Source organism: Grus americana, chromosome 5, assembly GCF_028858705.1.
Source record: "Grus americana isolate bGruAme1 chromosome 5, bGruAme1.mat, whole genome shotgun sequence".
NCBI lineage: Eukaryota > Metazoa > Chordata > Aves > Gruiformes > Gruidae > Grus > Grus americana.
Window position 1 is genome coordinate 722,700 of NC_072856.1, and position 26,915 is coordinate 749,614.

General features: G+C 53.2%; 2 protein-coding genes across 3 annotated transcripts; both read right to left on the minus strand.

The window, feature by feature from the left end:
* Nucleotides 1–32: 32 nt before the first annotated feature.
* Nucleotides 33–1,735, minus strand: LOC129206544 (cytochrome P450 1B1-like). Its single transcript, XM_054825915.1, has one exon. It carries the CDS (start codon nt 1,732–1,734, stop codon nt 184–186), a length of 1,551 nt encoding a protein of 516 aa, XP_054681890.1. The 5' UTR covers nt 1,735; the 3' UTR covers nt 33–183.
* A 14,349-nt stretch (nt 1,736–16,084) lies between these two features.
* Nucleotides 16,085–24,264, minus strand: RAD51 (RAD51 recombinase). Of its 2 annotated transcripts, XM_054825918.1 has the most exons (9): nt 24,158–24,264; nt 23,541–23,678; nt 22,279–22,396; nt 21,668–21,759; nt 20,669–20,763; nt 18,821–18,934; nt 17,878–18,007; nt 17,485–17,606; nt 16,085–17,179 (listed from the first exon to the last, which is right to left on the minus strand). In XM_054825918.1, exons 1-9 carry the CDS (start codon nt 24,242–24,244, stop codon nt 17,056–17,058), a joined length of 1,020 nt encoding a protein of 339 aa, XP_054681893.1. In that variant the 5' UTR covers nt 24,245–24,264; the 3' UTR covers nt 16,085–17,055. The 2 variants fall into 2 exon arrangements, with proteins under 2 accessions (XP_054681893.1, XP_054681894.1); XM_054825919.1 differs by lacking the exon at nt 17,485–17,606.
* Between the last annotated feature and the right edge of the window lie 2,651 nt (nt 24,265–26,915).

A 26,915-nucleotide genomic window follows, 5' to 3' on the forward strand; every position in this document is an offset into this window, starting at 1 on the left:
CAGGAGAAAACGAGCGGAGCCGGGTCCCATGTCAAAGGCGTTTATTGCTGCGGGGACTCACTGCCCGTCACCCTACAGACGGGTAGGGCAAAGCAGGATCCGTCCCCCACGCCCTGGCACTGCCAGCTCCAAACCCAGGGGGTGCAGCGCAGACGGGACCCCCCCCCCCCCCCCGGCAGACGCTCAGGGCTGGGCGAGCGCGGGGTGCCTCTGCTGCACGGTGACGGTGAAGGGCCGCGGCTTCAGCGCCAGCCCGTGGATGCAGTCCATGGTGAGGTGCTCCGCCGGGTTGGCGTGGAAGGAGCACTGGTGGAGGAGGATGGCGGTGAAGAGGAAGAGCTGAAGCTTGGAGAGCTGGTCGCCGATGCAACGCCGTTGTCCGGCCGAGAAGATCATGACGCTGCCGGCGCGGTCGCGGTCCAGGCGCTGCTGCGCGTCCAAGAAGCGCGTGGGGTCGAAGCGTTGCGGGTCGGGCCACTTGCCGCAGTCGTGGTTGACCGACCACTGGTTGATGAAGACCACGGTGCCCTTGGGGATGTGGAAGCCCTCAAGCTCCACGTCGTCTGTGGTAGCGTGTGGGATGGTGATGGGCACGAAGCTGCTGTAGCGCAGTGTCTCGTAGATGAAGGCCTCCAGGAGGGGCAGGTGGGGCCGGTCCTCGGCCGTGGGCAACCGGGAGCGTCCCACCACCTGGTCCAGCTCGGCCTGGAGGTCCTGTTGGAGCCGCGGGTGCTTCAGCAGCAGCAGCAGGACCCACGAGAGCGCCGTGGACGTGGTGTCCTGCCCCGCGCCAAAGATGTCGGTCATGGCACCCTCCACGTCCTCGGGTCCCAGTCCCTCGGGGGGCCTGTCACCGCGCTCCACGGCAGCGATCATGACGTCGCTGACGTCGCGGAGGGCGTGCGGGTCAAAGGTCTGGCGGTGCTGCGCCACCTTGGTGCGCACGAAGCCGTGCAGCTCCCGGTTGAGGGCTTGGAAGTCACGGAAGACGCGGCGCACGGGGTTGGGGAAGCACAGGAGCCAGGGCAGCACGTCCACCACGCTGCCCGCCCCCACCGTCTGCCCGAAGCGGTCGTTACGGTCCAGCAGTGCCGTGAACTCGCCGTCAGTGTGGCCATAGCGGCGGCCGAAGCAGAGGGCGCAGAGGACATTGGCGTTGGCCACCACCAAGAGCGGGGAGGGCTCGAAGTAGGCGCCGCCTTGGCTGCGCCGCAGGAAGAGCCGGACGAGGTCCCCGGCCTCGGCCACCACGTGCCGCTCCACCTCGGCCGCCGTCGAGCGTGCGCGCAGGGCGGCGTGGGCCAGGCGCCGGCGAGCCCTCCAACGGGGTGAGCAGGAGCCGAAAGCCACGCTGCGCCCTCCGGACACCAGCTCGAAGGATGGGAAATCGGGGCGGCCGGCGAAACGGGCGCCCAAGCCCACCAACGCCCGCCGGATGACCGCCTCACCGTTGAGCACCACCACCCGCCGGCGGCCCAACCGCAGCTGGAAGACGGCGCCGTAGCGGCGCGCCATCCGGCCGAAAGCCAAGTGGGGCAGGCGGCCCAGCTGCAGCACGTTGCCCACCAAGGGCCAAGCGAAGGGTCCCGGGGGGCTCCGGCCGGCCGGACCCCCCCGCTTGGTGCCGGCGTGGCGGCGGGCCCCGGCCAGCAGCAGGAGGGCGCCGAGCAGCAGCAGCAGCAGCAGCAGCACCGGCCCCGCGGCCGCCCCGTCGGGGCTCCCCGCAGCGCTCATGGCCGGGGCCGCTCTGCCTGGGGCCGCGGCTCGGAGCCGCTTTATAGCCGCCTCCGAGGGGGGACGAGCCTCTCCCCTCCCCCGGAGCGGCCCCGGCCGCCGCCAGCTCCGGAGGGGGACGGGCAGGACCCGCCCGGTGCTGGCGGGGGGAGCGGGGGGGGGGGGGCGGCCCCGACGGGGCGCACGGAGCCGGGCAGAGCCGCGGGGGATGCGGGCGAGCGGGGGGGGAGCGGGGTGTGGAAAAGGAGGGGGGTGCTGGGCTTTGTGCCCAGCTGCGGGAGCCACTGTGGAAATGAGGAGAGGTAAGCGGCAGCCAAAATTAATCGGGGGGGGGGAAGGAATTTGTGTAATGACCTCTTCTCCTGCAAAACACAGACCTGCCACCCTGCCGACACCCGCCCGGGCCATAGAGCGGGCGCTGCGCGATGTCCCGCGTCCCCACCGAGCGCTTTCCCCTCTTCCCATTCCCCCGCTCAGGGCTGCAGAGGGCCCCTCGGCACTCGCGGTTTTTGAGAGCCTGGCCCCACGCTGCGGCTTTTTGGTGGAATTTGGGCTCTGGGCGGGTTTTTGTGAATCTGGCGCTGGATGTCGACTGATCCTGACCGGCCTTCGGTCCTGACCGTCGCCTCGTCCTGAGCATCACCTGGAGCCGGGTATCGGAGGTGAGGCTGCGGGTGCCGGCCGGGATGGGATGCGGGGACGCGCGGCCACGTGTCGGGTTTGCTGCGTTACCGGGCAGGCTGAAATCTCTCGGTCGTCTTTTCTCCTGGCACCCGGCTGCGAAGCACTCACACCCGCCCGCTGCTGCCCAGCAGCTTGACGGAGCGCCCGAGACGTGATAAAGAGCGCTGGGTTTATCAGGAGAGGCGGCTTTTTCTCGCGTGTCCCCCCTTGTGTGCGCTGCTCAGCCACGGCCCCCGGGATGCTGAAGAAGAAGGTCCTGCCGAGCAGGAGGGGAATAAACCCGGTGCTGCAGGGATCTCTGCGCTTGCTGTCACACTGGGGACGTGTCGCCATCCTGCCCAGCGGCTGTCCCCTGCCTGTCCCCCTCCAGAAGCTGCTCTGCCTCCGGCCGGGCTGTCTGCGCGCGGGGAGCAGCATCCCTGGCACGGCCGCTCGGGGCAGGCGGGATGGAGCGAAGCTGGGCGCTGGCGATGCCCCCAGAAGAAAAACCAGATTTCTTCTAATAAAAGGGATGTGGTATTGGTGGGAATAATTAAAAAAAAAAAAAAAAAAAAAAAAAAAAAGAGAGAGCGGAGTGTGTGTGTGGTCTGGTAAAATGGCCGTAGCATTTACGTGGTCGTCGGGTGCGTTAGACCGCTGCTCCCCAGCTAAATTAGGGTGAGCGGGGCTGAGGAGCAGCGGTCCCAGGGTCGGTGCCAACGGGGACTCCCAGCCGGTGCCGTTGCCGTCACACGGGGGTGGGTGGGGGGGTGGGTGAGCACCGTGGGTCGCACGGGGTTTAGCCACGGAGGTGTCACTCGGTGTGACATGCTCGTGTCCCCGAGGGACCCGTGACGCCAAAACCACGGCCCTGAGCTGTCAGAGGTGGACGGAGAATAAAAAGAAGCGTGCCTGCGCGTGCGGAGCGAAGCCAGCGGGTGATGCCTGGGGCTTCTCGTGGCAGGAGCCTTGAGACATTTAGCGCGGCATCAGGATTATGCGGCAGTGACTTTGGCATTCCAAGAGGGATTTTGTAATTGCCGTGTTTTTCCTATGAAAAATTGGGATTTCTGTAGGGCGTGTGAGAGCTCAGTGCTGGGGAAGAGGCATTTCCCTGGCGATCCCATGGGAACAGCAAGGCAAAAAAGCAAATCTCAGGCCCATGCCAGCTGAAGCGTGTCGGCGTGGGGGCGAGGTGTACGGCAGAGCATCCCAAGCTCTACGGAGCATCCCGAGCCGGCGCTGGGCACGGAGCGAGGAGAGGCGCGTGCTCCCCTCGCTTCCCTCCGGCAGCTTTTCCACAGCCTCCAGATTTACGGCTCAGCCGTGGAGCTCACGTGCGGTTTTACACGTTGTAACGTTACAGCCGGCATCACGCCTGTTATCGAGGCTCCTTTTTCAGGAATTAAACTTCACATCACGTAAGGTTTCTGCTGGACTGAGGAAGCCCAGCCAGGGAGAAAAAAACCCCATCATTTATTTCCTCATAGTTACAGGCGTGCAAAACAATAAAGCTTGATTAGATTAAGCTGCAATTTTTGGGCTCCTGTAACACAAACCTTTGTTTTCCGGCACACAGCGTTGCGTGAGGTTAGGCTGCCATTCCCGTTGGCATTCCCTTTTATTTGAATCACCGAAGTTAGTGAGTTTTGCGATCGGGCCGGTGCACACGTGCGGCGGGGCTGGGCACGTTTCCCGGCAGCTCTGCCTGGATGCTCCGGGGAAGCTCCGGGCGCCGCGCAGGCACGTTGAGCGCAGCGGAGCAGTGAATCCTGTTTGCTCGGGTGAAGGGAAAGCAATTCTGCAGGAACAGCGTGAAATGGGAAATTTCCTTGGCCATTTCCCATGCTGCTCACCCACCCCCCCCCCCCCCCCCCCCCCAAAAATCCAGCGTCTTGGGACCGTGCGTCGCTCCCACCGGGCTCTTTGGCGTCGGCTCCGGAGCAGGGTGTGCGGAGCAGCGTGGCACAGGAGGGGCCTGGGCACCTGCAGGCAGCAGCAGCCACAGCAAGACCATCATCATCATCATCATCATCATCACCGGTTCCACAGAGCCCATTCCAGACTCACTCTGCTACCCCAGGGGTTGCTTTAGCCCATGCCACCCCCCCCAACAGCCTTGTTCCAGGGCAATTCAGCAGGTTGGGGTTGCTTTTTTTTTGAGTTTTGCTTTTTTTTTTTTTTTTTTTTGTCTTTATTTTCCTCGAAGCATCCCAAGAGGGAAAACCCCATCGGCCGCACGGCGCAAAGGCTGGTGCGTGGCCAGGGCAGGGGCGAGCGGTGGCGGAGGTTTTGGTGCTGGGGGGCACGGGTGGGGGAGCGCCACGGCTGGGTACCGTCCCAGCGGGGGTGGCGGGAGGCAGCGGGGTGCCGGCGGCGATGGCATCGGGGGGGGGGTGTCACGTCTCGGGGGGGTTCAAGTTGATGCAAGGGGCTGACACAGGATCTGCCCTTTGAGTTCCGTCCTTGCCTTGGGGGCCTTGACCTGCACCCCGGACCCGGGGGGGGGATGTAGCATCATGGGCATGTAGAAAAGAAAATTAAGAAGAAGGAAAAAAAAACAAAAACCAACCCCAAACTGTGGGAAAACAGGGAATTGCTCCTTAATGCAGCCGCGTGGTTTTGGCACCTTCGTCCCCTTTTTTTGGGTTATTCCTCTTTTTTGGATGGGCAGAGGAAGGCGAAGGAGGAGATGGGAATTTCCAGCTCCGGAGGCTCGAGGCAGCAGCAGGAAAGCTTTTCCCAGCAGGATTCCCGGTCTAAGTCAGTCGAGGGTGAAAACTTTGGGTTTGGGTAAGTGCCCAGTCCTTACAACATCGGAAATAATTAAGCTATTGACATTAAGCTATCGATCATTAATAATTAAGCTATTAGTAATGAAAAGGGGAAAAAAAAAAAAAAGTCTCCTGCAGAGGCGGGGGGGGGGGTGTCTTTTCCCCATTTGGAGTTTAGGGGACGGGGCGCAGCTCCGGGTCGCTCCCCTGGGGCACACGTTGGGCTGCTCAGCGTTAAACGAAAATGCTGTCCTGGGGAAAAAAGGGGTGAAAAGGGGCTGGGGGGGGCTCCTTTAGGGCTCCTCCAACTTACTGCCTCCCATTTGATTTGAAAAACTTCTATTTTATTATGTATTTAGGTATTTGTAAATGTGTCCTTGTATATATATGTATTTTTAATATATTTTTCGAGAGAGAGAGAGAGATAAAGCGTTGTGCGGCTGGGCGACAGTCTGACCCCGGCTATGGCATAACTCTGTACAGCTACGGCTATCGGGGGGGTCCGTCCCTGGCCCAGCCCCGCAGACCGGTTTGATGCTCTAAACGCAGCGTCTCTGCTCACCCGCGCAATTATTTATACAGAAATATAGAAACCTGTGACTATGTACACGCGCGACTAGATAAATACATAAATATATACAGAAACGTGGACATAGCACGTGAATATATGCGTCAAGGGTGGTGGGACGGGGGGATGCGGCGGCGGCACACCTTGCCGTTAGTCCTGAAATCTTCTGGCTCTGACATCAAATTAAAATAGCTCCGATGTGGCTTTTGGGTTGGTTTTTCTTTTTTTTTTTTTTTTTGTTGGGTTTGTTTTGGGTTTTTTCAGCAAATGCTGAGCCGGAGCGGGTGCAGGAAATCTGTAGGGAGGATGGGGGGGGGGGACGCTCGGCTCCAGCAAAGCTGAACCAGAGCAGGAACCGGACCGAAAAGCTGGACATGGCATGAAAATGTTCTTCACTTGGAACGGCCCGGGGGCGACAAGCGAGAGAGTAAGGATAACAATTTCATTACTTATTAACATGATAATACAGATAATAATAATAATGACCTCCAACAATCTTGATTTTTAAAATGTTTAATTTTAATTTTTATTTTACTTTATTTATTTTTAATTTTTTTTTTTTTTAAGGTTAGAATTGTTAGAATGGACACAAGAAATGATGTATTTTTTTTTTTTCCCTAGGGATCCAATTAACAAACTCATCCCAATTAACCAATAGTCCCGTATCACTCTAAATATATTTGAAATTTGTATTCCAGCGCAGTCAGAGAATTCTTTTTAAGGGGACCTGGTGCTTCCCGGGCGTCCTTCCCGCAGCGCCCTGCCGCGAACCAACGCACCGGCATTTTCCTCAGCGTATTTTTCATACGCACAGAACTCGGGCGCTGCCTGAGCTACGAAAAGCCGGAGCCGACGCCGAGGTCGGGCTTTGCAGATTCCCGCTGCCAGCAGTGAGCTTTGGGTCGACGACGAGACGAACAGAAAAACGAATGTAGGAGACAGGTGGGAAATCAGTCAAAGAAGGGGGAAAAAAACCAAAAAAACAAAAAAACCCACCCCAAAAATACCGCGGCCGTGGAATGACAGGGAAAATCCACCTGCCTCGGCAGGAGGGGCCTCTCCGGGCATCCCGGCGGGGTCTGCGGGCACGGAGCATCCCTGCACTCCGCACCCCTCCTCCACGCCCCTGCCGGCTCTCACGGGTTTCAACTTTATTTCGAAATAAATGGCGCATCGCTTGACCCGAGTCACCTTGCTAAGGGGGGGGGGTCTCAGCCCGGCTGTAAAGCAGTGCCGAGAGGCTTTTTTTGGTTTTCGTTCTCCTCTCCATCGTTTACCCCCCAAAATCGCAGACCGGAGGCTCGGTTCCCCTTTCTGCTTCCCCGACGTAAATCTCTGCAATGAATCGGACTTAGATTTACTAAACCCATCGAGGGCAGAAACGTCGTTCTCCTCACTGTAAATCCTGACGCCAGTAATCACTTCAGACCTAATTAAACATACGCACGAGGGAGCTGGGCGAGCAGCCGGTGACGCTGGGCGCAAAGCCTGGAGGAGCAAAGGGATGCTCAACCTCCCCGAGCTGTTGGGAGGAGCAGACACCGGCAGCGTCGCCCCGAGATGGTTCCTTGGCGGGGGGGGGGGGGGAATCTTAATTTCGGGCCCCCCGAGGAGCGGAGACAGCTACGCACTGCTAAGGGGGGGGTCAGCTGGAAACCGCACCAGCAAACCGTGTCTGCCCGTCCTCCTGCCGCGGGGTGACACACTCGGAGCTCGTTACTGCCGGCGCTTCGTGAGCTGAAGCATTGGTGGGCTGCAGGAAGGGCCCAGCGCTCCGGCCCGGCTGGTTTCCCTTGGGGTACGGGATTTCTCTGGGGGGGGCGCAAGGAAAAAAAAAAAAAAAAATCTCTTAAAAATCTCAGGCGTTTTGGAACTGAGTCGCCTCCTCGGTTGCACCGCGATGGCCGCGAAGCCAAAGGCCGGGTTCTTCTCTCGCCGCTGGCAGAGGTGCGCAGGCGCTGCGGGGCTGCCGTGGGGTGGCTGACCCCCCCCATTTCTGCCTCGTCCCCCCCCCCCCCGCCCCAGCGCCGGAGCCGCGGCAGGCTGAGCCTGATGGTTCTGCGGCGAAGGCGTTTCCACGCTGCCCCGAAGAGGGGGATGCCCGCCGTGGGCTCGCAGCGCTGCCGGCGCAGCCCAGGGCAAGCTCCTGGGGGGCAGGCGGGCGGTTTGACCCCCCCCGAGCTCGCGCTGGAGTCCTGCCCCCCCCGTCGCGGGATGGCTTCCACGGAGGAGCTGCGGGAGCAGACGGGGCACCGGGCCCTGTTCCCGCGGTGCCTGGAGTCGCCGGTGTCGACTTTTGGGGTGGTTTATCTTTTTTCCCCTCCTCCCCACATCCAGCAGCCAGGGTCCCACCTGATCCGTGCGTTGGGTCGATAACATTCCCCGAGTCCTCCGGCCCCGTCTCGTGCGGGTTTTCTGCTCCAGCGGCAGCACGAAGCGCAGCCAATGTCCGAGGAGTCGGGAGCTCCGATGGCTCAGGTTGGGTTGAAAGAAAGCCCTTTGAAAAAAAAAAAAAGGGGCTTTTTGCAACCTGCGAATCCATGGATTAATGATCCTGCTTCCAGATGGGGTCCTGACAGCCGTCCTAAACCAACGCCACGCCGACCGCAGCCCGCCCGTGCTACGAACTCCCCGCTCTCCTGGGAAAGGCAGCGGAAGGAGGAGAGCTGATGCCAAAGCGCCGCATCCCTCCGGGAGCCTGCCGCCGGCCGGGCTTTACCAGCAGGAGCACTCGGATGTCAAGACGCCAACGCGCTGTTTCCAGGCAGCTTGGGTTCGCGCAGAGCTGGAGCAGCCAGGAGCGAAAGCCGCCCGTCCCCCTCTCGCTGGACTCAGGCCACTTTGGCCTGACACATCCATTAAAACAGCAACGCGGGACGTTTCTTCCCCGCCAAAGGCGACGGGAGCCCCTTTCGCTAATCCCGAGGCAGCCAAAATTTCCCCCCAAAGTGGACGCGCACAACGCAGGAGTTGCGGCCGCGGCAGACGAGCGCCACGCAGGCCCCCAGGGCAGCAGCCTCACCTTACCCAAAGCCCCAGCCCCCCCTCCCCGAATCGCCTGTGACGCCTTTGCCCACCTCGCGGCGGGTTTGGGGCCGTTCTTCCTTCGGCTGCTTCTGGGGGTTTGGTCCTGCAGCTCTCGCGCGGTGCCGGCGGCTGGTGCCAAAACCTCGGCAGCGTCCCCGGTGCGGCAGAGGGTCGTGCCGGGGACCCGCGGGTCTGCTTAGAGCTTCCCACGGGTGGCTTCGGGGACCGTGAGGTCATCTCGAAGGCGCGATGAATTCGTTCCTCGGGAGGCTTCGGCAGCTGCTGCTGGTGAGAGCGGCGTCTCGGAGCTGTCGAGAGCAAGCGAGGGACGAGCTGGTGATGGCCACATGCTGGCAGAACCTCGGGAAGGCATCGGGCGCGGGCTGGGCAAAGGGGAGTTGCAGGTAATTACTCTGTGGAGCTCATTAACGAGCTGTGAGTAAGCTTCTAGCCCGGCTAGGCGCTCCGACGTTGCCCGTGCTGCATTCGGCGCTGCCTAGGGCTTTACGTGTGCGGGGTCGGCCCGTCGTACGTGGTTTGATGAGACACTGGGGTGGAGAACGTTGCGTTTTGGAAGAGCAACGCGCCAGCAGCGCAATTGGCTGGAAGCCGGGGAGCCCTGGATTGCCCAGGGGCTGGAAAAGCTGCTGGAGGGGGGGGGGAACACACGGGGGGGGAGCTCGGTTGGGATCTGCCCCAGAGCCAGAGCAAAGGGAGACGGGTTTCCGAGTGCGGGGATCAGTACCGTGGGTTTCTGCTGCCCCACGTTCAGCCTCAAAACCAACCCCAGGGGAGGGCTGGGGGGCACAACACCGCGGCCATCTCACGGCCCAGGCGCTGCAGGTCCGGGCTGCACCGTCACCCTCCGTCCCGGGCACCCTGAGGACGTTTTCGCCGTGTTAGCGGCACAAATGCTGAATGCTGGCACGTAAATCCACAAACCTGCCCATGCTCGACACAGGGAGAGCCGGAACGCCCCAGTTTATGCAGCTGGAGCTTCGGCACGATGCGAGAGCGATGCGATATCGGGGTGCGCGTGGCTCTGCAGGCGCTTGTGCCCCACGGGAGAAGGCAGAAACCTTTCAGGTCTTCCAGGCTGGTGGAGGTAACAGGAGATGGAGCCATGGCAGCACCTCTTAACGCTGGATTTATAGGCAGGAAGGGCAAGGCTCCGTCTCGTTTGACTCTCGCCCTCATTGCTAGCAGGAATTCAATTTTTTTTTTGGGGGTTGTGGTGAAACAAGGGCTCTGTCTGGGAGGAAAAACAGATCTTAGGCAGAGCTGGAAGCTCTGGCCCCGGGAGGGCTGTGATAACCGAGTAGCTGCGCGAAGGCTGGCGAGGGCTCGTCCCTTGGGTCCCGCCTTTTACGGACCGGCTGGGTTCAGACGCCGCAGACGGTGTTGAAATGGTCCTGCAAGGGTCTGCACGTCTCCTGCAAGGCTGGGTGCAACAGCAGCCGCAGCCTTCCAGGGGAAATAATTTGCTTCTCTCTCACTTAATGAACCGGTCCTGAAAGTCCCGCTCGAGAAGCCGATAGCGGCGCGCCCAGCGATGCCGCGCACGGGCTGGCAGCCTTTCTTTTCCTGTAATCAGAAGCTGTTCGAGGGGTGTTTGCGTGCTGGCAGCGAGAGGGAGGGTGTCCTGCCAGCGAGGGGGGGGGGGGGGCCACCATGAGCAAGTCCCCTCCGACGCTGTGCAATAATGGGAAATAATCCCCACGCTCCGTCTGCCGGCTGCTGGCCAGGGACCAGCTCCCCCCGCCGCGGTCTGGCCCCTGGGAGGGAGAAGAGATTAATCCACCGTCGCCGTGGATTAACGCTGTCGGGAGGGCTGGCCTGTGACAAGATAGATGACGGGGTTACACGGCAATGCGTGAGAAGCCGGAGCCAGCACGGTTTTCCTTGTGTGACCGATTTCCCCGCGCTGCTCCAGCCAGCTCCCACCTTGGGGAAGGCGCCTTTAACCCGTCCCTGCCCGCTGAGGGATGGGGAGTGCGCACGAGGCTGGAGGAGATGTGGGGCAGGAGGGGAAACCCAGGACCAAGAGTAGAACTGAAATGCCCCAAACCTGCTTCGTTCTGCGGGCAGCTTCGTTTGCTCGTTAGCTTTGCCGGCCGCCCAACCTCCCCGGAGCTACAGAGCCCCTCGACTCCTGCGGCGCCCGCGTGCCTTCTGCCCGCTCTCTGACAAATTCACACGCGCGCGCTTCTGGCAGCGGCTCCGCACTCGGGATTTTATTGCCACTGCAAACACAAACTGCTCTGCTCCTCGCCCTGCTTCGTGCAGCCCCTCAGAAGTCCTGGCACCCCCCCGGGCTTCACCCTGAACATCCCCGGGGTGGCCTTTCTCGCAGGAGTCTGCTCGCACGGGCAGCGCTGAGCTTCCCCGGACCCTGAGGCAGATCGTCTGCTCACCGTGGCCATCCCTGGCTCACCGTGGCCATCCCCTGCTCACCGTGGCCATCCTTGGCTCACCGTTGTCATCTCCTACTCACCATGGCCACCCCTGGCTCACTGTGGCCATCCCCTGCTCACTGTGGCCATCCTTGGCTCACCATGGCCATCTCCAGCTCACCATGGCCACTCCAGCTCACCGTGGCCATCTCCAGCTCACCATGGCCATCTCCAGCTCACCATGGCCATCCCCTGCTCACCATGGCCACTCCAGCTCACCGTGGCCATCTCCAGCTCACCGTGGCCATCCCCTGCTCACCATGGCCATCTCCAGCTCACCGTGGCCATCCCCTGCTCACCATGGCCATCTCCAGCTCACCGTGGCCATCTCCAGCTCACCATGGCCACTCCAGCTCACCGTGGCCATCTCCAGCTCACCGTGGCCATCCCCAGCTCACCGTGGCCATCTCCAGCTCACCGCGGCCATCTCCAGCTCACCATGGCCATCTCCAGCTCACCACGGCCATCCCCTGCTCACCATGGCCATCTCCAGCTCACCGTGGCCATCTCCAGCTCACCACGGCCATCCCCTGCTCACCATGGCCATCCCCTGCTCACCATGGCCATCCCCTGCTCACCACGGCCACCTCCCGAACCCCCCCCCACGTGCCACGCTCTTTGCTGCCCCGTGGCTGCTGTGCTGTTCCCTCTCTTCCGTACACCCGTTACTGAAGCAGGTCTCGGAGCAAAGCACGCAAAGGTGACTTTGATTGTGCGTTCTGTCCCCAGATTGGTTTAACAGAATAGCGAGAACATTAATTTCACTTTTCGGTCCAAGGCATAGTGCAGGATGTGACCCCGCTGCTACAGCCGGGGTTCGATGGGCGCTGGAGCTGCTTCCCCTGCCCGCGGGGGAATTCACTGCCAGCCCCACGGGGTTCTGACGCCAGCAAAGCCTTTCCCTGGGGGACATCCGCACACAATTGCAATTTTCTCTTTTTCCAGCAGATTGAGATGTTTTTAAAATACGCGATGGACCATCGGTAATTAAAGGATGATATTTTATATAACGTATGGGCGTAGAAACAAGTACAGGCAAGTTAGCTTACAGACAAGCTTCTGCCAAAGAAAACTAAAACTCCTCAGGATAAATTTAAGAAGCCGTAGCGTACAGCTGGTTTAATAAAAATGAACGATTGGAAGGGAAAGTTGAAGTCTCGAGGTTTATTTTCTGCCCCCCACCTCCCCAAAGCCCGTTCCCCACCGACGCACCAGCCAGCGCTGCCCGTTGCTGCACAGGAAGAACAAAACCTCTCCCTTTGTCTGCGGGCGGTGATGAAATCGTTGGCCGTGCTGCTGCAGCTTCTGGTAAGATGCTCTGAGTGTGCTGGGTGTAACTCCGGGCTGCGGCGTTCCCTCTATCTTACTTTTCTTCTCCTTTCGTTTGAAGCCTCAGGGTTACGGTAATTAAAACCTCCGCTGTGCCTCGTATTTAACGACGGGACGAACAGAAGCCAGCCGCCGCCGCGGCTGACACACGCTGCCGGCCAGGGTCAGCAGCACAACCATAAACTCACGTACAAGTCGGTGTAGTTTAATTACCTCAAGTTAGGCAGTGAGAATAACTAACGGTTACCTTAGACTTTGGGCACATCCACCTTCGGTTATTTTTCTCCTCCCCGGCCGGAGTAACACGGGTCGTACGAGGTCACGGCGTAAGGCTGGTGCTGCAGCCTCGGGTCGAGTGGGGAAACTGAGGCACCGGGCGTACTGAACTGAGCTGACATCAAATCTATGCAGAGCGCCAACCGTTTCGGGTGCGGGTTGTGACCTTTAACAAAGATCCCTCCCCATAATCCAGACCGCGCCCCGGGGCAGTGCTGCTGTCGCGCAGCGGGTTTGTGTATCGGCAAAGCGAACAAACCGAGGGCAGCGCCGGAGGCACGGAGCAGCACTTCGCACTTGCACCACCACGGCTGCATCTGGAAAAATTTAACATTTGCTTCTCAAGCTGGGTAGTTGGGAGAACTTCAGTGACCACACACGCTGCTGTACAGCCAGCCAGCTATCTGCCCGCAGAGCGAGACGCACGCACTTACGAGACGTGGCTGTTCGAAAGAAAACATGGGGATATTTCTCAACACGACGCTACGCTCGCGTCCTTCCAACTGCGAGCCTCGCTTCGCTCCCCGCGGTCTCTGCGCTTGGCGTTTTCCCGTGACGAGGGGGTTTTAATTTGTGCACAAAATGCAAGGTGCGCAGCCGATGGCAGCGCCAGCTCTCCTGGATGCAGCGGGGACGGGCAGAGCCGGAGGGACCGGCAACTCACCGGAGCGGCGGGCGATGCCGGCAGCGAAGCCGACAGCTGTAAGGAGACTAATGCGACTCTCACGGCAACAAAACATCGCAGGCTCTATCGATGTCGTTTTAATTAATCACGCCGCTCGCCGTCGCGCTCTAACGAGAGCGTTAGTAGCTCAGAGTAACGCACGCAGTTCTGCACCCATCTCAATTCCTCGATAATTTGCTTTTCCCCTCCAGGCGCGGGTTGAAACCCAGCAAAGGGGCTGGATGAACACGAGCCAGGCGATTGCGCAAACGCACAAACACTTTAGAATTGAAAAGGGAGTGTGATGCCTAATCATGTTCCACTGCCTGGGGAGGAACTTTTGGGGAAACATTGAGAGAAGTATTTCAAGGAGACAGCAGGGAAAATGTTTACTAAAGGAATATTAATTATGCCTCCTCAAGGTTAAAGCAATGTTGACAATAAGCTTATTTAATTAGCGTTTCATAGCATCGTGTCATAAGCAACTTAAACCCTCTCTGGAAATATTGGCCTGTGCAGCTGCTACGGGGACGTCATGAGATCTTTTGAAAAAGGTTCTTGTGTTTAAAAGAAACAAACCAAAACCCCCAAAATCCCCCCAAGTTCAGAGCCTAAGCCGCTAAGAGCTTCGAGAAGAGGCACAAATATTTCCTGGTTCCTTTCCCTCGGCTCTCCCAGTCAGTCACAAACCTCGCAGCTAGCCGAGTACCGCAGGCCGTTAGGAAAATCGGGTTCTGTGCTGAGCTTTACACGAACAGAGGGGACTTCAGATGCAGTTTTAGTTGTTCAAAGTCCTAAGCAGACTTTGAAAAGGAGGGAAAAAAAAAAATAAATCAAAGGTTCTGTTAGATGGTATGTTAACGCTGTAGAATTCAAGGAGATACAAACAGCAGAGAACTGTGACATAGGCACGGCAAAACTCCCTCTCCGAAAAGAACACTGAAGGGAAGCACCGGAGCAGAAAATAAACACGACATTTTGAATTTCAGAGTAGCCAAAAGCAACAAAACAAACTGTTCCCTCATCCCCTAAAGCGTCATTTACACCTAAACGACACCGCACGATACGTCCATCTTCACAACGCGAGACTTGAACACCCAAACCACCCCCCGCCCAGCACGGCTGATTGTCGGGCATCACACCAAAGCTGCAGGCTGCGTACTCTCAAGCCTTCCTATTAAATAACGGATGATGTTTGTGAAACTCGGGACGAGCGGCCGGCTGTGCCGCCCGGCAGTGTCCTGCGTTCCCGGGGTGCTCACCCCACGGACCGTCGTGCTGAGGGACGGTACGGAGGCAGCGCTCCTTTTACTCTTTGGGTCCTCGTGGAATTTTTAAGCACGTTAAAAGTTGGTATTCAGATCATTTAAACTCCATCTGCAACGTGAAATAAGATTTGAATGTTCTACTTTATACGGGGGGCAACCGAAAAGGCGTTACAGAGCGTTAGGGTAAAGGAAACCCGGCACAGGGGAGACGCGGGCGTTGGGATCTCCCCGGGTAGGAGCTGCGGAGCCGCTCCTCAGCCCGCTCCCTTCCCAGCCCTCAGCTCACCCTGCCGTGCTCCCTTCTACAGCCCCTTCGCCCGGCACGTCCCCCTCCCCACGTTTTTGATCTGTTTTCCCTCTCTTCACTTGCCCCTACGACTCAGCCAGTTTTCCCAGCCTGTCCTAGTTTTCTCTTGGCCAAGAATTCCAGAAGGAACCTCCCAGTGGTTTTCCCCTTATGTACCTGAACCAAGTGCCCTCCAGGAACACCGCAGCCCCTGTGGCACCTGTACAGACCCGGCACCGCCGTTACAGTCCGATTCCTTTTCGGTATACATAAAAAGGAAGAACTGCCAAGGTCTCCCAAGCCGCAGGGCGGATAACAGACTATAAGGTCACCTGTACGCAACCTTCCGCAGGGACAGCATGAGACATTTCATTTCCGAGACCGGCTTCTGCCGAACTTTGGGGCTGGACTCTCCAAACCAGAAAGGCTAGGATGTCTCAGACCTCCGGACTTCTGCCCGGCTCCTGACGACTGCCGCTTTCCCCAGGTTTCAGCCAACGTGGTTAACATTAGCACAGCTTACGCAATACCAGATCTTACCAGCGGTCACCTCAGACAGCAGCGATCACACACAGCACCTTGTGCCACCTTCACCCCTGCGTAGGGCGAGCGTGAGTAACAAGTGCTGAACCTCTGGTGCAAAAAAGACTGAACGTCTCAGATCCCTACTGAATAGTTCAACCCCAATTTAATCCCTAGTTAACATTTTAGCATCAGTTTTGGTACCTGAAACTCGGCTGCAGGCAATGGGGACGGCCAGGGCCTTCTGTGCACATCCTCCGATAGAAACAGCAGACACTCCGTGGCTACGTTGAATTTAACAACAAAGGTGTTCAGGACCCAGCAGACAACTTGCCATCTCATGAGGTAGAGTAGTCAATACAGCACAAGTCTTTACGTCCCCGAGTAAGTGTAGCTTACGCCCGCTAGCGTGTAAAGAGACAGTTGGACCCCACTGTGCATATTCTTCATGATCTGTCCCAGAAAAATTGTCCCGGAGAAAAAGAATGAGGAAAATATTTTTTGCTGCCAACCACCACTAGGATATTATTCTCTTTAATCAAGTTCAGAGTAGTTCACAATAGCATAGCTTATATAAAAATATTGCATAATATACAAGAACGTTTTTAACCTCAAAAAACTCTTAAAAGACATCTACAGGGCACTTAGAGCACAGTTGCACTGCACATCTCAAATCAAGAAGGAGGTGATGCATTTTGTTAGCATTAGCAGAAAAAGAAAACTCCAGACTGAGATTCACTGAAGATTTATGCATCTTCTTCCTACCTGCAGATACAAAATGCTTCTGTCTAAATTAACACCTGGCTGAAGCCCAGAAACCTGTAATGTCGTCAATATTTTCATGGTCCTTTTTATTAAAAGCAGATTTCCACAGAGAATTAATGAAATACAAAAAAATAAAATGTAATTGAAATGTAAATTAACAGTTCCCAAAAAACCAGCACGTTGCAGCATCCAAAACAAAATTAACATAAAGAGGATGGATTGTGATCGTCACCAATCCCAGCAATATTCTCGAATTCTTATTGTGGAATACCATTCTGCTTTACTTTATAATTAAAGCAATCTATTAAATATTTAAGTCACCACTTTTTCTTATTTGACAAACCCATCAATGCTACTTCAAATTCACCAAGTTATGAACTATGGCCACATACTCTTAGATTACTGCGCTACATCCACCAGTAGAATCCAGCTGGAGCCACAGCTGTGAGGAAAATACAAAGGTTATGGTTCTCTGAGAACGCTCTCAAGAAACCACGTCAATCTAAGTTGTGACTAAAGCCCAAGAGGGTAGATCTCTTCCAAGCAGCACTTCTAGATGTGTCTCAAAATGTATTCACCTGATGGACTTCTGTGCCAAAACACAGCAGATTTTTCTGCCAGCATGTGAACAGCAGCTGCGTTGGGAAACACGTGTAAGGTGCCACAAAGAAAGGAGTCTTTTACTGACACCAAGTCTCGGGTTACACGGGACATGAAACGGAGCCTTCAGTCTTTAGCATCTCCCACTCCATCAGCGTTAATAGCAAACATTGCTTCAGCCTCAGGAAGGCAAGGAGAGTCATAAATTTTACATATTCTGGTTTCACCTCGGCCTTTTCGCAGATACAGTCTAATAGGGAGAAGGAGAAAAAAAAAAACAGGTAAGGGCATATAGCCTACATTCAATAAATCATAATCATGAAAACATTGTGTTAGCACATGAATACAGCACACTGCGGAGCTGCAAGAACCTCTGAAAACGTTGTGTTGGTTTTACCACAGATTACTGAGTGCTCAGAGTGGCACATTTGCTGAAAAGCAGGCTGGACTTGCCATTGACAGACCACGTAGAAACCCAGAATTTAAAGGTACTTAGCTAGTTTCATAAAATCTTCCAAAATAAGGCTAAAGGAAGGTGATAATCTGTTCTCTCACCTCGTGGTGGAAGCATGAGCTATGATATTTCCTCCAATAGGTTTTTTGGGATCTGCAGCAAACATGGCTGCTCCATCTACCTGTGCTACCACTTGGTTAGTGATCACAACTGCCACACCAAACTGCGAGGAGAAAGCAACAAATCAAAATGCTTTTGTTTTCCACAATCTGAACAAAGGAAAAAAAGAAAGAAAACCCCCAAAACCCGAGACAGACATATGCGCTTCTGCTGTCCTCTCTGCTCTCCACAACCACTCTATCATGTCTCTCAAAACAAAATGGAAGCAGACACTGAGCGGACAGAAAGCCGTTTGTACAAAACTGCTAAGCTTTACAAGAGAAAGAAAAGCGATCACCAGTCCTTCAGAGAATAAAGCAAAGTTCACGGTTTACCTCATCGGCAAGTCGGAGAAGCATACGCAGAAATCTGGCCAGATGCATCTGTCTAGCTGACAGCTCCCCTCTTCCCGAGTAATCTGTCCGATAAAGGGCTGTGGCACTGTCCACTATCAGCAGCGCATACCTGGAGAAGTACAAGGTTTAAACATTTCCAGGATGAACGACGCCACCATCGGAGGGTGACAGCGCCCAGCAAATCGTAAGGCTGCATACAGACGGGGGTGTAAGCACAACCGGACAGTTCGCAGGATTACTATTTTTAACTACCTGCAGTGTTCAGATTACTAACTATACAATAAACCCCAGTAAACCCAAAGGAAGTTGCTGCATGATTAAAAACTTAGATTTATTGTCCTCTGATAAACTAGCCCAGAAGTTAATGTTTGGACACCACAGGTATTCCACGGACAGGCTCCTGTACACCTCATACCACCACCTCCTTCCCCCTAAAGGGGCCCATAAATCTTAGTTTCAAACTCCAATTGCCTGCACAGGTTTCTTTGGTGCTTCGCACGCTCTAAATCAACACGCCGTCACTAAAAGCAATTATAAACTGATCTTTCAAACTGTTTTTCAGGCTGGCAGTTGTTCTTTGTAAAGTAATGTCAGTTGTCGCAGTTCAGGTCAGTTGCTGTGATCCAACACTTCAACAGCAAGTGGTATTAACGGACAACTCACTGTCAATACACCACGCTTACTATCCAGATAGGCCAAAGCATAATCCAGCTTGAGAATAACAAAACCTGATCTAACAGAGCTAAGCACTGAAGAAAGCAAGGATATTGCAAAAAAGTGAACTTCTGAAGTAAGGTTTACTTTGACATTTCACAATTCTGTAACCCATACTTCGCTTGCATTTGTTCATCACCTACAGGTCGCTTTATACTATGAGTATGTACCGGCACAAAAATCACTCCATCTCAATTAGCCTTATTACCGTGACTCAGCCATCATAGCAGATGCCTGATACAGGAGCTGGGTCTGATGATCTGTGTTAAAACCTCGGGCATACGCCACATTATCTAGGACGTCACTGCCTGACAAGCCATACCTGGAGAAATGGGTGAAAATAAGAAATAAACACCTGTCAGTGACAACTTCATCAATAGGTTCACCTAAATACTAGAATAAAAATTCACATTCCTGGGAGAGTCTGACGAGATAAAAAAACGCAGACAGTAAAAAAATGCAACACAACTTGGTGATGAAAAGAGAACAGAGGGATTGGAAACCATTTTTAAAGACTGATTTCCTGCCTAGGAGCAATAGTAAAGTAGAACACCAGACATTTTCCTCAAAATAAAGCCACGGGCAAGGAAAGCTACTGTTCTGGAGCAGAATATTCTGAAAGCAGTATATTGCTAATAACACACAATGATAAACAGCCTTCCACCTGCAATACCTCTGACAGTGTTTTACTACCAAAACAAATAAAGTTACATTCAACATCTTGCATTTAAATTATTTATATGGCACTTTGAGAAATCCCTTAGAATTTGGAGAACTGATTGATTATCTCCCTGGATCTGAAATGAAATCTGGCGCCTTACATTTGAAGGTGAATGATAGCCAATCCTGACTAGCATTTTGAAGCAAAACCACACTGAAATATTACATATTCGAGATTAAAGTCAAGGGCGCTGGTCAAACACTTGGCAGATTGGCAGGCTTCAGAAAGAAAGGAGGTGAAAGACGGTTAGCCTCCATCCTAGCTGAGCTGAAGAAAAAGACTGAGGGATGGAGGGCTGGAACTGACTGGAAGAAGAACTCTATTCAGCCACGCAGATACCCACTCACAGACGTACCTATGACCGCTGCAAACGCCATTTCACTCTCATCGCTGCCCAAGGGGTGTTTGTTGCCACATATCTGTTAGCAGCAGATATGGGAACATGGGGGTACCCCTCTGCTTGCTGCAGGAAAAGCCGGCAGGCTTAGACCAACCCGTCTCCAAAGAGAGTTATCAGGACTTAGTTGGCACTGTCCCCAGCTGGTTAGGAAGCACACATTCCCTCCCAGTAGCAAGAAAGAGAGAGGAATGACTTCCTGCAGAGGGACAATTACACAATAGCTGTGGGGAGAGAGTAGCAGCAGAGAGGAGAGGGATAGCAATACCAGATGTTTCCAAAGTGAACATCTGTCAAATTAACCTCCGGGGCCTGTGTAAAATGTCTTCCAATGCCTTTCAGTAACAAACCATCCAAATCCAATACTGACCCAAATCTTCAGCTTACTACTTTTCAGTAACTTGACCTTACTTCATTCATTTAGGATGGTATGTCCATTAGATCATCATCTCCCTCTATAAAGAAAAGGAAGTGTCTCTTGTGGGCTAGCACAGCATATTGGTTTGGTACTACATCTGATTTGACTTTTCTACCTACAGTCAGGAAAGGCCCATAAATACCGGCCTTACCTCATACATCTGTGGCGCTACTAAAAAGCGGCAATCCTGCCCCTCACTCTCTGCTTCCAGCTGCTCATTCCGGTCCCCTCCTTTGCTCCAGCACCAGCAATTTACGCTGCCCTGCAGCGAACTGCAGCAGCAACTCCTCTGCTTCAGCCCAACAGCCACCAATGCAAACACCGTGGGGCAAAAGGAACGGCAGGACCACCTGCAGGGGCACAGCATCAAGCCACAGGGACAGTTCCTACTGCAACAGTCCCATGAATTTAAGGAGACAGGCTGATTTACATAGTGATCCTTGTTAACTAGGTTGTCCCACGAGTAAATGCATCCCTTTCTTCAACGAATGCCAGTTTCCTTCTAGCCCTGAGTACAGACCTTTCAGCCACAGCAAGAAGGCGTTCTGGACGGAAGGTCCCTTCCGTGTCAATGTACATAGCTTTTCCTTCACCGCCGCCTCGGTCAATGGGAAGCTAAAGGAAGAGCAAATGAACGAACGTGAAATCAAACATCAACAAACAATCCAGTTATTGCCTTATGCCCTCCACTGGTATCATACAATCAACAGCATACCAAGCTATTGCGATTAAAATCACATCTATCTGGGAAAAGGGAGAAGAAAGATTCCTGTATTCAACCTCCGATACCTACGTAAGAGGACAGGTGCTTAACTTTGAGCTGGTAAGCTTGGGCGCGTAAGGGTGTTAACTAAATGATCAAATTAAGCCCAAAGCCTCTAATAGTTTATGAAATAGCAACCTCTGGAAAGTAATAAACACTATTTGTTTATTATAACTAAGATTAGAGAAAAGGTTACTCCAGACTGATCTACTGTTTGATAGCAGGAGCCAGTTGAAGGCTCTGACAAAAGTAAAGTCAAGTAAGCTTAGGATATGTTAGGGAAAAAAGCAGCTAGTCAGAGAAACTCGTTGAACCCAACACAGTTTCTTCTTTCTTTTCAACACTCTTGGCAATAAGAAAGGTTCTCTGCAGTCTAGAGCACCTGAAGAGAGATCAAACGCTTCTCTGCATTGAAGACCTAGAATGATGCTACAAGGCTAATGTGTTAAATTTTGTTGTCAGAATACTGAGGAGAGAGGGGAAAAAAAAAAAAAAAAAAGAGCTACAGAAAATGTCAAACAGGCAAAAAACATCACAAACTTAATTGCTGCTAAAGAAATCCTAGTAAGCAGATTAAGCATGAAACAAAGGATCCTAGAAAGCTGCAAGTACAGCCAAGGGTGCTGCACATACTCACGTTCTTTGCAGCTGTTCATGTACATTGCATTTATATTGGTTGAGGAAAGTGCACAAATTAGCAAATATCCCAAAGCTGTGTTGTCTGAAGACTTGATTTTAATGAAGCGGACTACTCACTTGACAGGTTACTGCCAGGGTATGACACAACTGTGTTTTTCCAGTACGAAACTCCCCAAATAACTCTGTTATGGACCCTGTTTCTATTCCTCCTGAAAGGAAAATAATAGAATTTTAAAAAGGCCTCATACATCAAACAAAGACCACGTATAAAACATTACATTTACAGAGACTCAGTTAAACACTTAGTTTTTTCAAAAGTTCCTAAACTCTAATAGGAAAAACTGGTTTTCATACGGAGGTTTGTTCACGTTGCAGATAAGAAGTTTAGGTAAGTGTAGTTTTGAAGATGCTGAAAAGCTGACCTGGCTTGTTTTGATTTTTTGATTACAAGTAGGAATGGGGAGAAGATGATACCTAGTTTTGTTTTCTTGAAATAGGTATTGGCTAGAATAAACTAGAAACATCCAAAATGAACAGCTCTGGGTTTTGCATCATGACCGAAAGGTTTTCAAACTACTCCTACAGCTTTTAAAAGAAAATCAGTTGTGATACAAGAAAGAAAACTTTTTCGTTCAACCAGAACTTGTGTCGTTTTGTCCAAGGATCGTGTTCATAGAAAAAAAAAAAAGCAGACAATGAAGGCTTCTCTCAATAAATAAAATTATTACCTTGAAGAAGTTTATCAAGTTCTTTGGACCCAGTGGTGATCTGGATGATCTCTGACCTTCGCTGGTGGAATTCCGTCGCTGTGGTGAAACCCATCGGAACCAGTTTAGCTGCTTCAGCCTGAAGAAAACCAAACTAAGCAGTGCAAGGAGTGCTCATCCCATTCATCTACCCCCTCTAGGAATTAATACTGTAATTTTCTGTTTTGTGAAATGGAGAAGCACCTATATAATTTGATGCATACATTTGATTTCATAGACCATATATTAGTTGGTATCTCTGAAAAGAACTGAAATTCTGATCAAAGAAAAAGCTTCAACATCCATTTTGGGTATTTTATGGAAATCTTCCTCCCATTCTTTCAGTTCAGATCTGTCCCTGTGAAACGTGAAATACGTAGGACAGGCATACAGCCTGCTAGGAATGCTCTCTTCCTAATAGCGAATAAATAAGCAAAGTAAGAAAAGTATCGGAGTTAAACATAGCGCTAGGTCAGACTTCCATAAACGAGAACTAGTTTGGCAGAAACTCCACGTTCTGAACTAGAACGTGCTGTGAGATTACAACTCGGGCTTCGCTCTCAGCCCCCAACAGGAAACCCCAGGTCTCACGGTGAATACCTACGGTACACAATTAACACGCCTAAGAAAAATATAACAGAGGAACAGCTGTACAAGGTCAGTTCAGTCGTCGTAACGCAGCATTCTCTGCTTTGCCAACTGCCCAGAGCGGATGCTTAGGGAAAGAGTGCAACAAATCGGGGAACAAGGGGACCGACCCTCCATCTAGCAGTTCCTCCTGGGTTCAGTTAGCGAGCTGCTTGATCTGAACGATACCCCACAAACGTTGCACTTAGCCCCTTTTTAAACCAATTTATGCCACAGGTGGCCACTGCATCTTGGGACAAGAGTTCCGTAACTTAATTCCAATCTGTACGGAAAAGTACTTTGCGTTAGGCTCATCATAAGCCTTCTATCACAAGAAATACTGAGCTAGCAATAACAGTCACCTTGGACACAGTCTCCATACCTTCCACAATTTTTTACAGACCTTTCTAATAGTCCCTCTCTCTTCACTTCTTGAAGCTGGTCCTAGTGAGTTTTGTCTCCACTCATAAAAAGCTGTGTCATACCTCTAATCACCTTTACTGCCCTTCTCAGTATATCGCTAATGGAGACCTTCCAAAACCACCAGAACACTTTAAGCCAGAAGAAATAAAACTTCTTGAATACCTTGGGTTAAAGCTTTTCCATAGCACCCTTACCAAGATTTTGTCAGCTTTAGCTTCACTGATGCCTTTAATATTTAGTAGCTCCTTCTTTGGTGCATAAGCAACAGCCTCAACTGTGTGAAATCCAGCTTCTTCTAATTTCTTCACATCATTTGCATTTATACCACATTGCTGAAAGGAGGGAAGAAAAAAGACACACTAAGACACAAATACTTTAACCTCCACTGAATACCTTCAATTGGCTTCAGCAGATTTGGATCAAGCCCTGTTATTACAAGGCAGTATACTGAGTGTTACCTCCCTCTTCACTTATACAGAGAGAGCCATAAAAGATAAAATCCTTTCACCACTGCAGCGTTTGCATAAGCTATCAACTATACAGATGGCACAGAACAGGCAGAAGATACCATTCTCTGTTTGGTTTAACAGATGCTGGACTGGTACACGTTAGGAAAGGATATACAGCAAGGCAACATAACATAGAACATAACTGTTACTGTATCAGGGTTTTGTTTGTTTGTTTTGGTTTTGAGGTTTTTTGACAAAACAGAAGTAAGAATTTAGCAACACAGTCTTCAGAAACAACTTGTGTTTCAGGAAAAACTAGCAGATTTCTCGAAAACTTACTCTAGAGCTAACTCCTCACCTACCTCTAACCTAGATATGAGCTGTGGTCCAAAGCTCTCGTCCTCTGCCGACGTGTCTGCGTTTGCCTCGAACTGCACCTGCATAGCCATTGCACCAAGTATCCAGCACGGCCCCACTGGAAGAAAACCAAACAACTCTGTGATGCGACATACACAACTCAAACAAGATATACGTGTAAAGCGTTTCAAAATATCTTAATGGACCGTCCAAAGGAGTACATGATGGTTTTCTCTCCTCCCGTATCTCTTAGCTCGTGGTACGCGAGTGCTGTAAGAAATACCTTTTGTGTGCTTTCCTATGTAGTATTAAACATTAAAACACAAAAAAAACCTGAACAAGTCTTGTGTTACCTGGTAAGGAATAAGAAGCGGCTTAATAGAGAGCTCCATGGTATTTACAAGTATAATATAACAAAATTAATTTGCTATTAGCAGTATCTTGTTTTAGCAATAAGTTACATGGTCACATTAGAAGACGCATTTCTTGAAACTGGCACCCGATGTTCTGGCTTGGTTGTCCCTAAGAGACCGTGACAGCCACAACCACTAGTCCCTTGTAGGAGTCCGAGAGGGGCTTCAGAGTGCGCGCCTGGCCCTTACAAACACGGCAGAGCACCTGCACCACCTTCCCGAACGCTGAGCACGGTGGGAGGCACAAACGGTGAAGGGAACCGAAGGCAATAAGGAAGCTCACGGGCTCTTTGGAAGTAACGCTCCCCAGGGGACTTTACCGGGGGCCAGACACCGCCATGGCTAACAGCCCCTCCCAGACACAAAGCGCCCGTTTGCTGTAAAGCAGAGCCGCAGAAGCGACGCTCACGCTGTGAGAGCAAGGCCGTTTAGCCCAGCACCTCCCCCGAAGCCCGAGCCCCAGAGCAGGCGGCAGGGACCCGCGCAAGCACACAGGCCCCAAACCGCCCACAGGCCCCAAACCGCCCACAGCTCACCCCGGCCTTTATCGACCCCCTGACGCTCCGCAATTCCCTTGTTCCTCCTACACCGGGTGCTCTCAGCTCGTCTAATTTTGTTATTTTTTTTTTTATTTTCCCTCACAAGTCCGCCCCAGGTCACGCCCCTCCCCGTCCCTCAGGCCTCCCTCGGAACTCGCCAGGCCGAGCCGGTGTCCGGCGCACGGGCCGGTGGTGTCGAGCCGCCCTGCTCCCCGCACCGGAGAGGAACGGAGGAGGGGAGGCAGGGAGGGGGGCAGTGGCCCCGGCTGACTCACCCCGCGGCGGGGCCGGGCCCGGCGCAGCTCCCGGCCGTTACACTCGCAGCAGCCGCCGCCGCCGCCGGTTCGGAGAAGCCCGCCACAGCGTCACGTGACGGCGCGCGCGCAAAGGCCCGCCCCCTCCGCGCGCGCACCTCCCTGGCGGAACTGGGCGGTGCCTTAAAGGGGCCGCTCCCCGCTCGGGAACGCGCGTGTGCGTGGGCACGGTTCAAGCGCTGCTCACACCCGCGTGAAAGTAGACCCCCTCGGGGCAGGGGTGAGCATCAGCTCATAAACATCAAGCATACAGCGCCGCGGGGGCAGGGCCTTGTTTCTTTTCCTTTTCTTTGGTTTGTTTGGTTTTTTTTTTCTTGTTTTGGTGTTTTTTTGTCATTTAAAATCAGCATAACGCGGTGACGCTGCTCACTACAGTTACGCCATTGGAAAGGCGACAGTGCATTAAGCCCCTCTCCCACTGTGCTGTACCTTACGCTGGTCCCCCAGAAGCAAAGGCTGGAGGTGATGGGGTCCCGGGGCGGAAGCCCCTTCCTGTGGGGCCCAAATTAAGCCTCAACTTAATTAATGTGAGGAAGGCCATTTGCCTCGAAGCCTTGCTGGGTGAGGATGGAGCCTCTGATTCTCAGTACATGCACGTGAAGTCTTCCATTAGCTTTTAAAAAGGAAGGATAATGAAATTGGGGCACGGGGGGAACAGCTGGGGAGGTGGCGGAGTGAGGAGGAGGAGGAAGGAGCTTCTGCCCTGGGTGAGAAGCAACGTCTGCATCATCTCTGGGTGTATATGCATCTCCATAAAAATAAATCAGCTACAGAAAAATCCCGGTTGAGCAGCTGAGCTCTTCCTGTATGTAAAAGCATCCGTTAAAACACCAAAAGCATTTTGTAGGTAGCGGTGTCACTGCGGAGGTAGCAGGGGAGGGGAAGCTGGGGGAGCCCAGGGACACCCACCCCTCCGCACCAGGGGGCATTTCATGCAGCCTTTCCCCCCGCCGTCACCCTTGGAAGCAAAATACCCGGCAAGACGGACTTCTGTGTGGCAAGCAAGGGTAATGCCAAACGGGAAAATCCGTTTTTCACCAGCGCTTTTCGTTTCTTCAGCGGACCACGACTGACAAGGAATTGCCCCTGCCCCCAGCTTTGGTTATTAGTACCAGGCATTGGGACGAAACGTAGCAGAACCACGTTATCACGGACGCTGACAGGAAATTATTCTGACACTAGACAAAGCATCATCATCAAAATAGCTCCAGGCCAGGCGTGTCAGAAATAGCTGCAGAGTTTTTATGCTTTTCATTAAAATGTTTATTAAACCCGTTTTAGTGCTGGCAAGCAAAGATAAAGGACATGAGATTTTAAAGAGGTACAGCCTAGCATTAAATAGATGAGAATATTTACAAACAGATGAGAATATTTACACAGGTAGTTTTAAAAGGGCCTCGTAGTACCTGAAGCGGGAATCTAACAGCACAGAAGTAGGAAGAGAGGGTCACTTTGTACCTTATGTGCACTCTGCCCTGATGACTCAGAAAAGAAAAT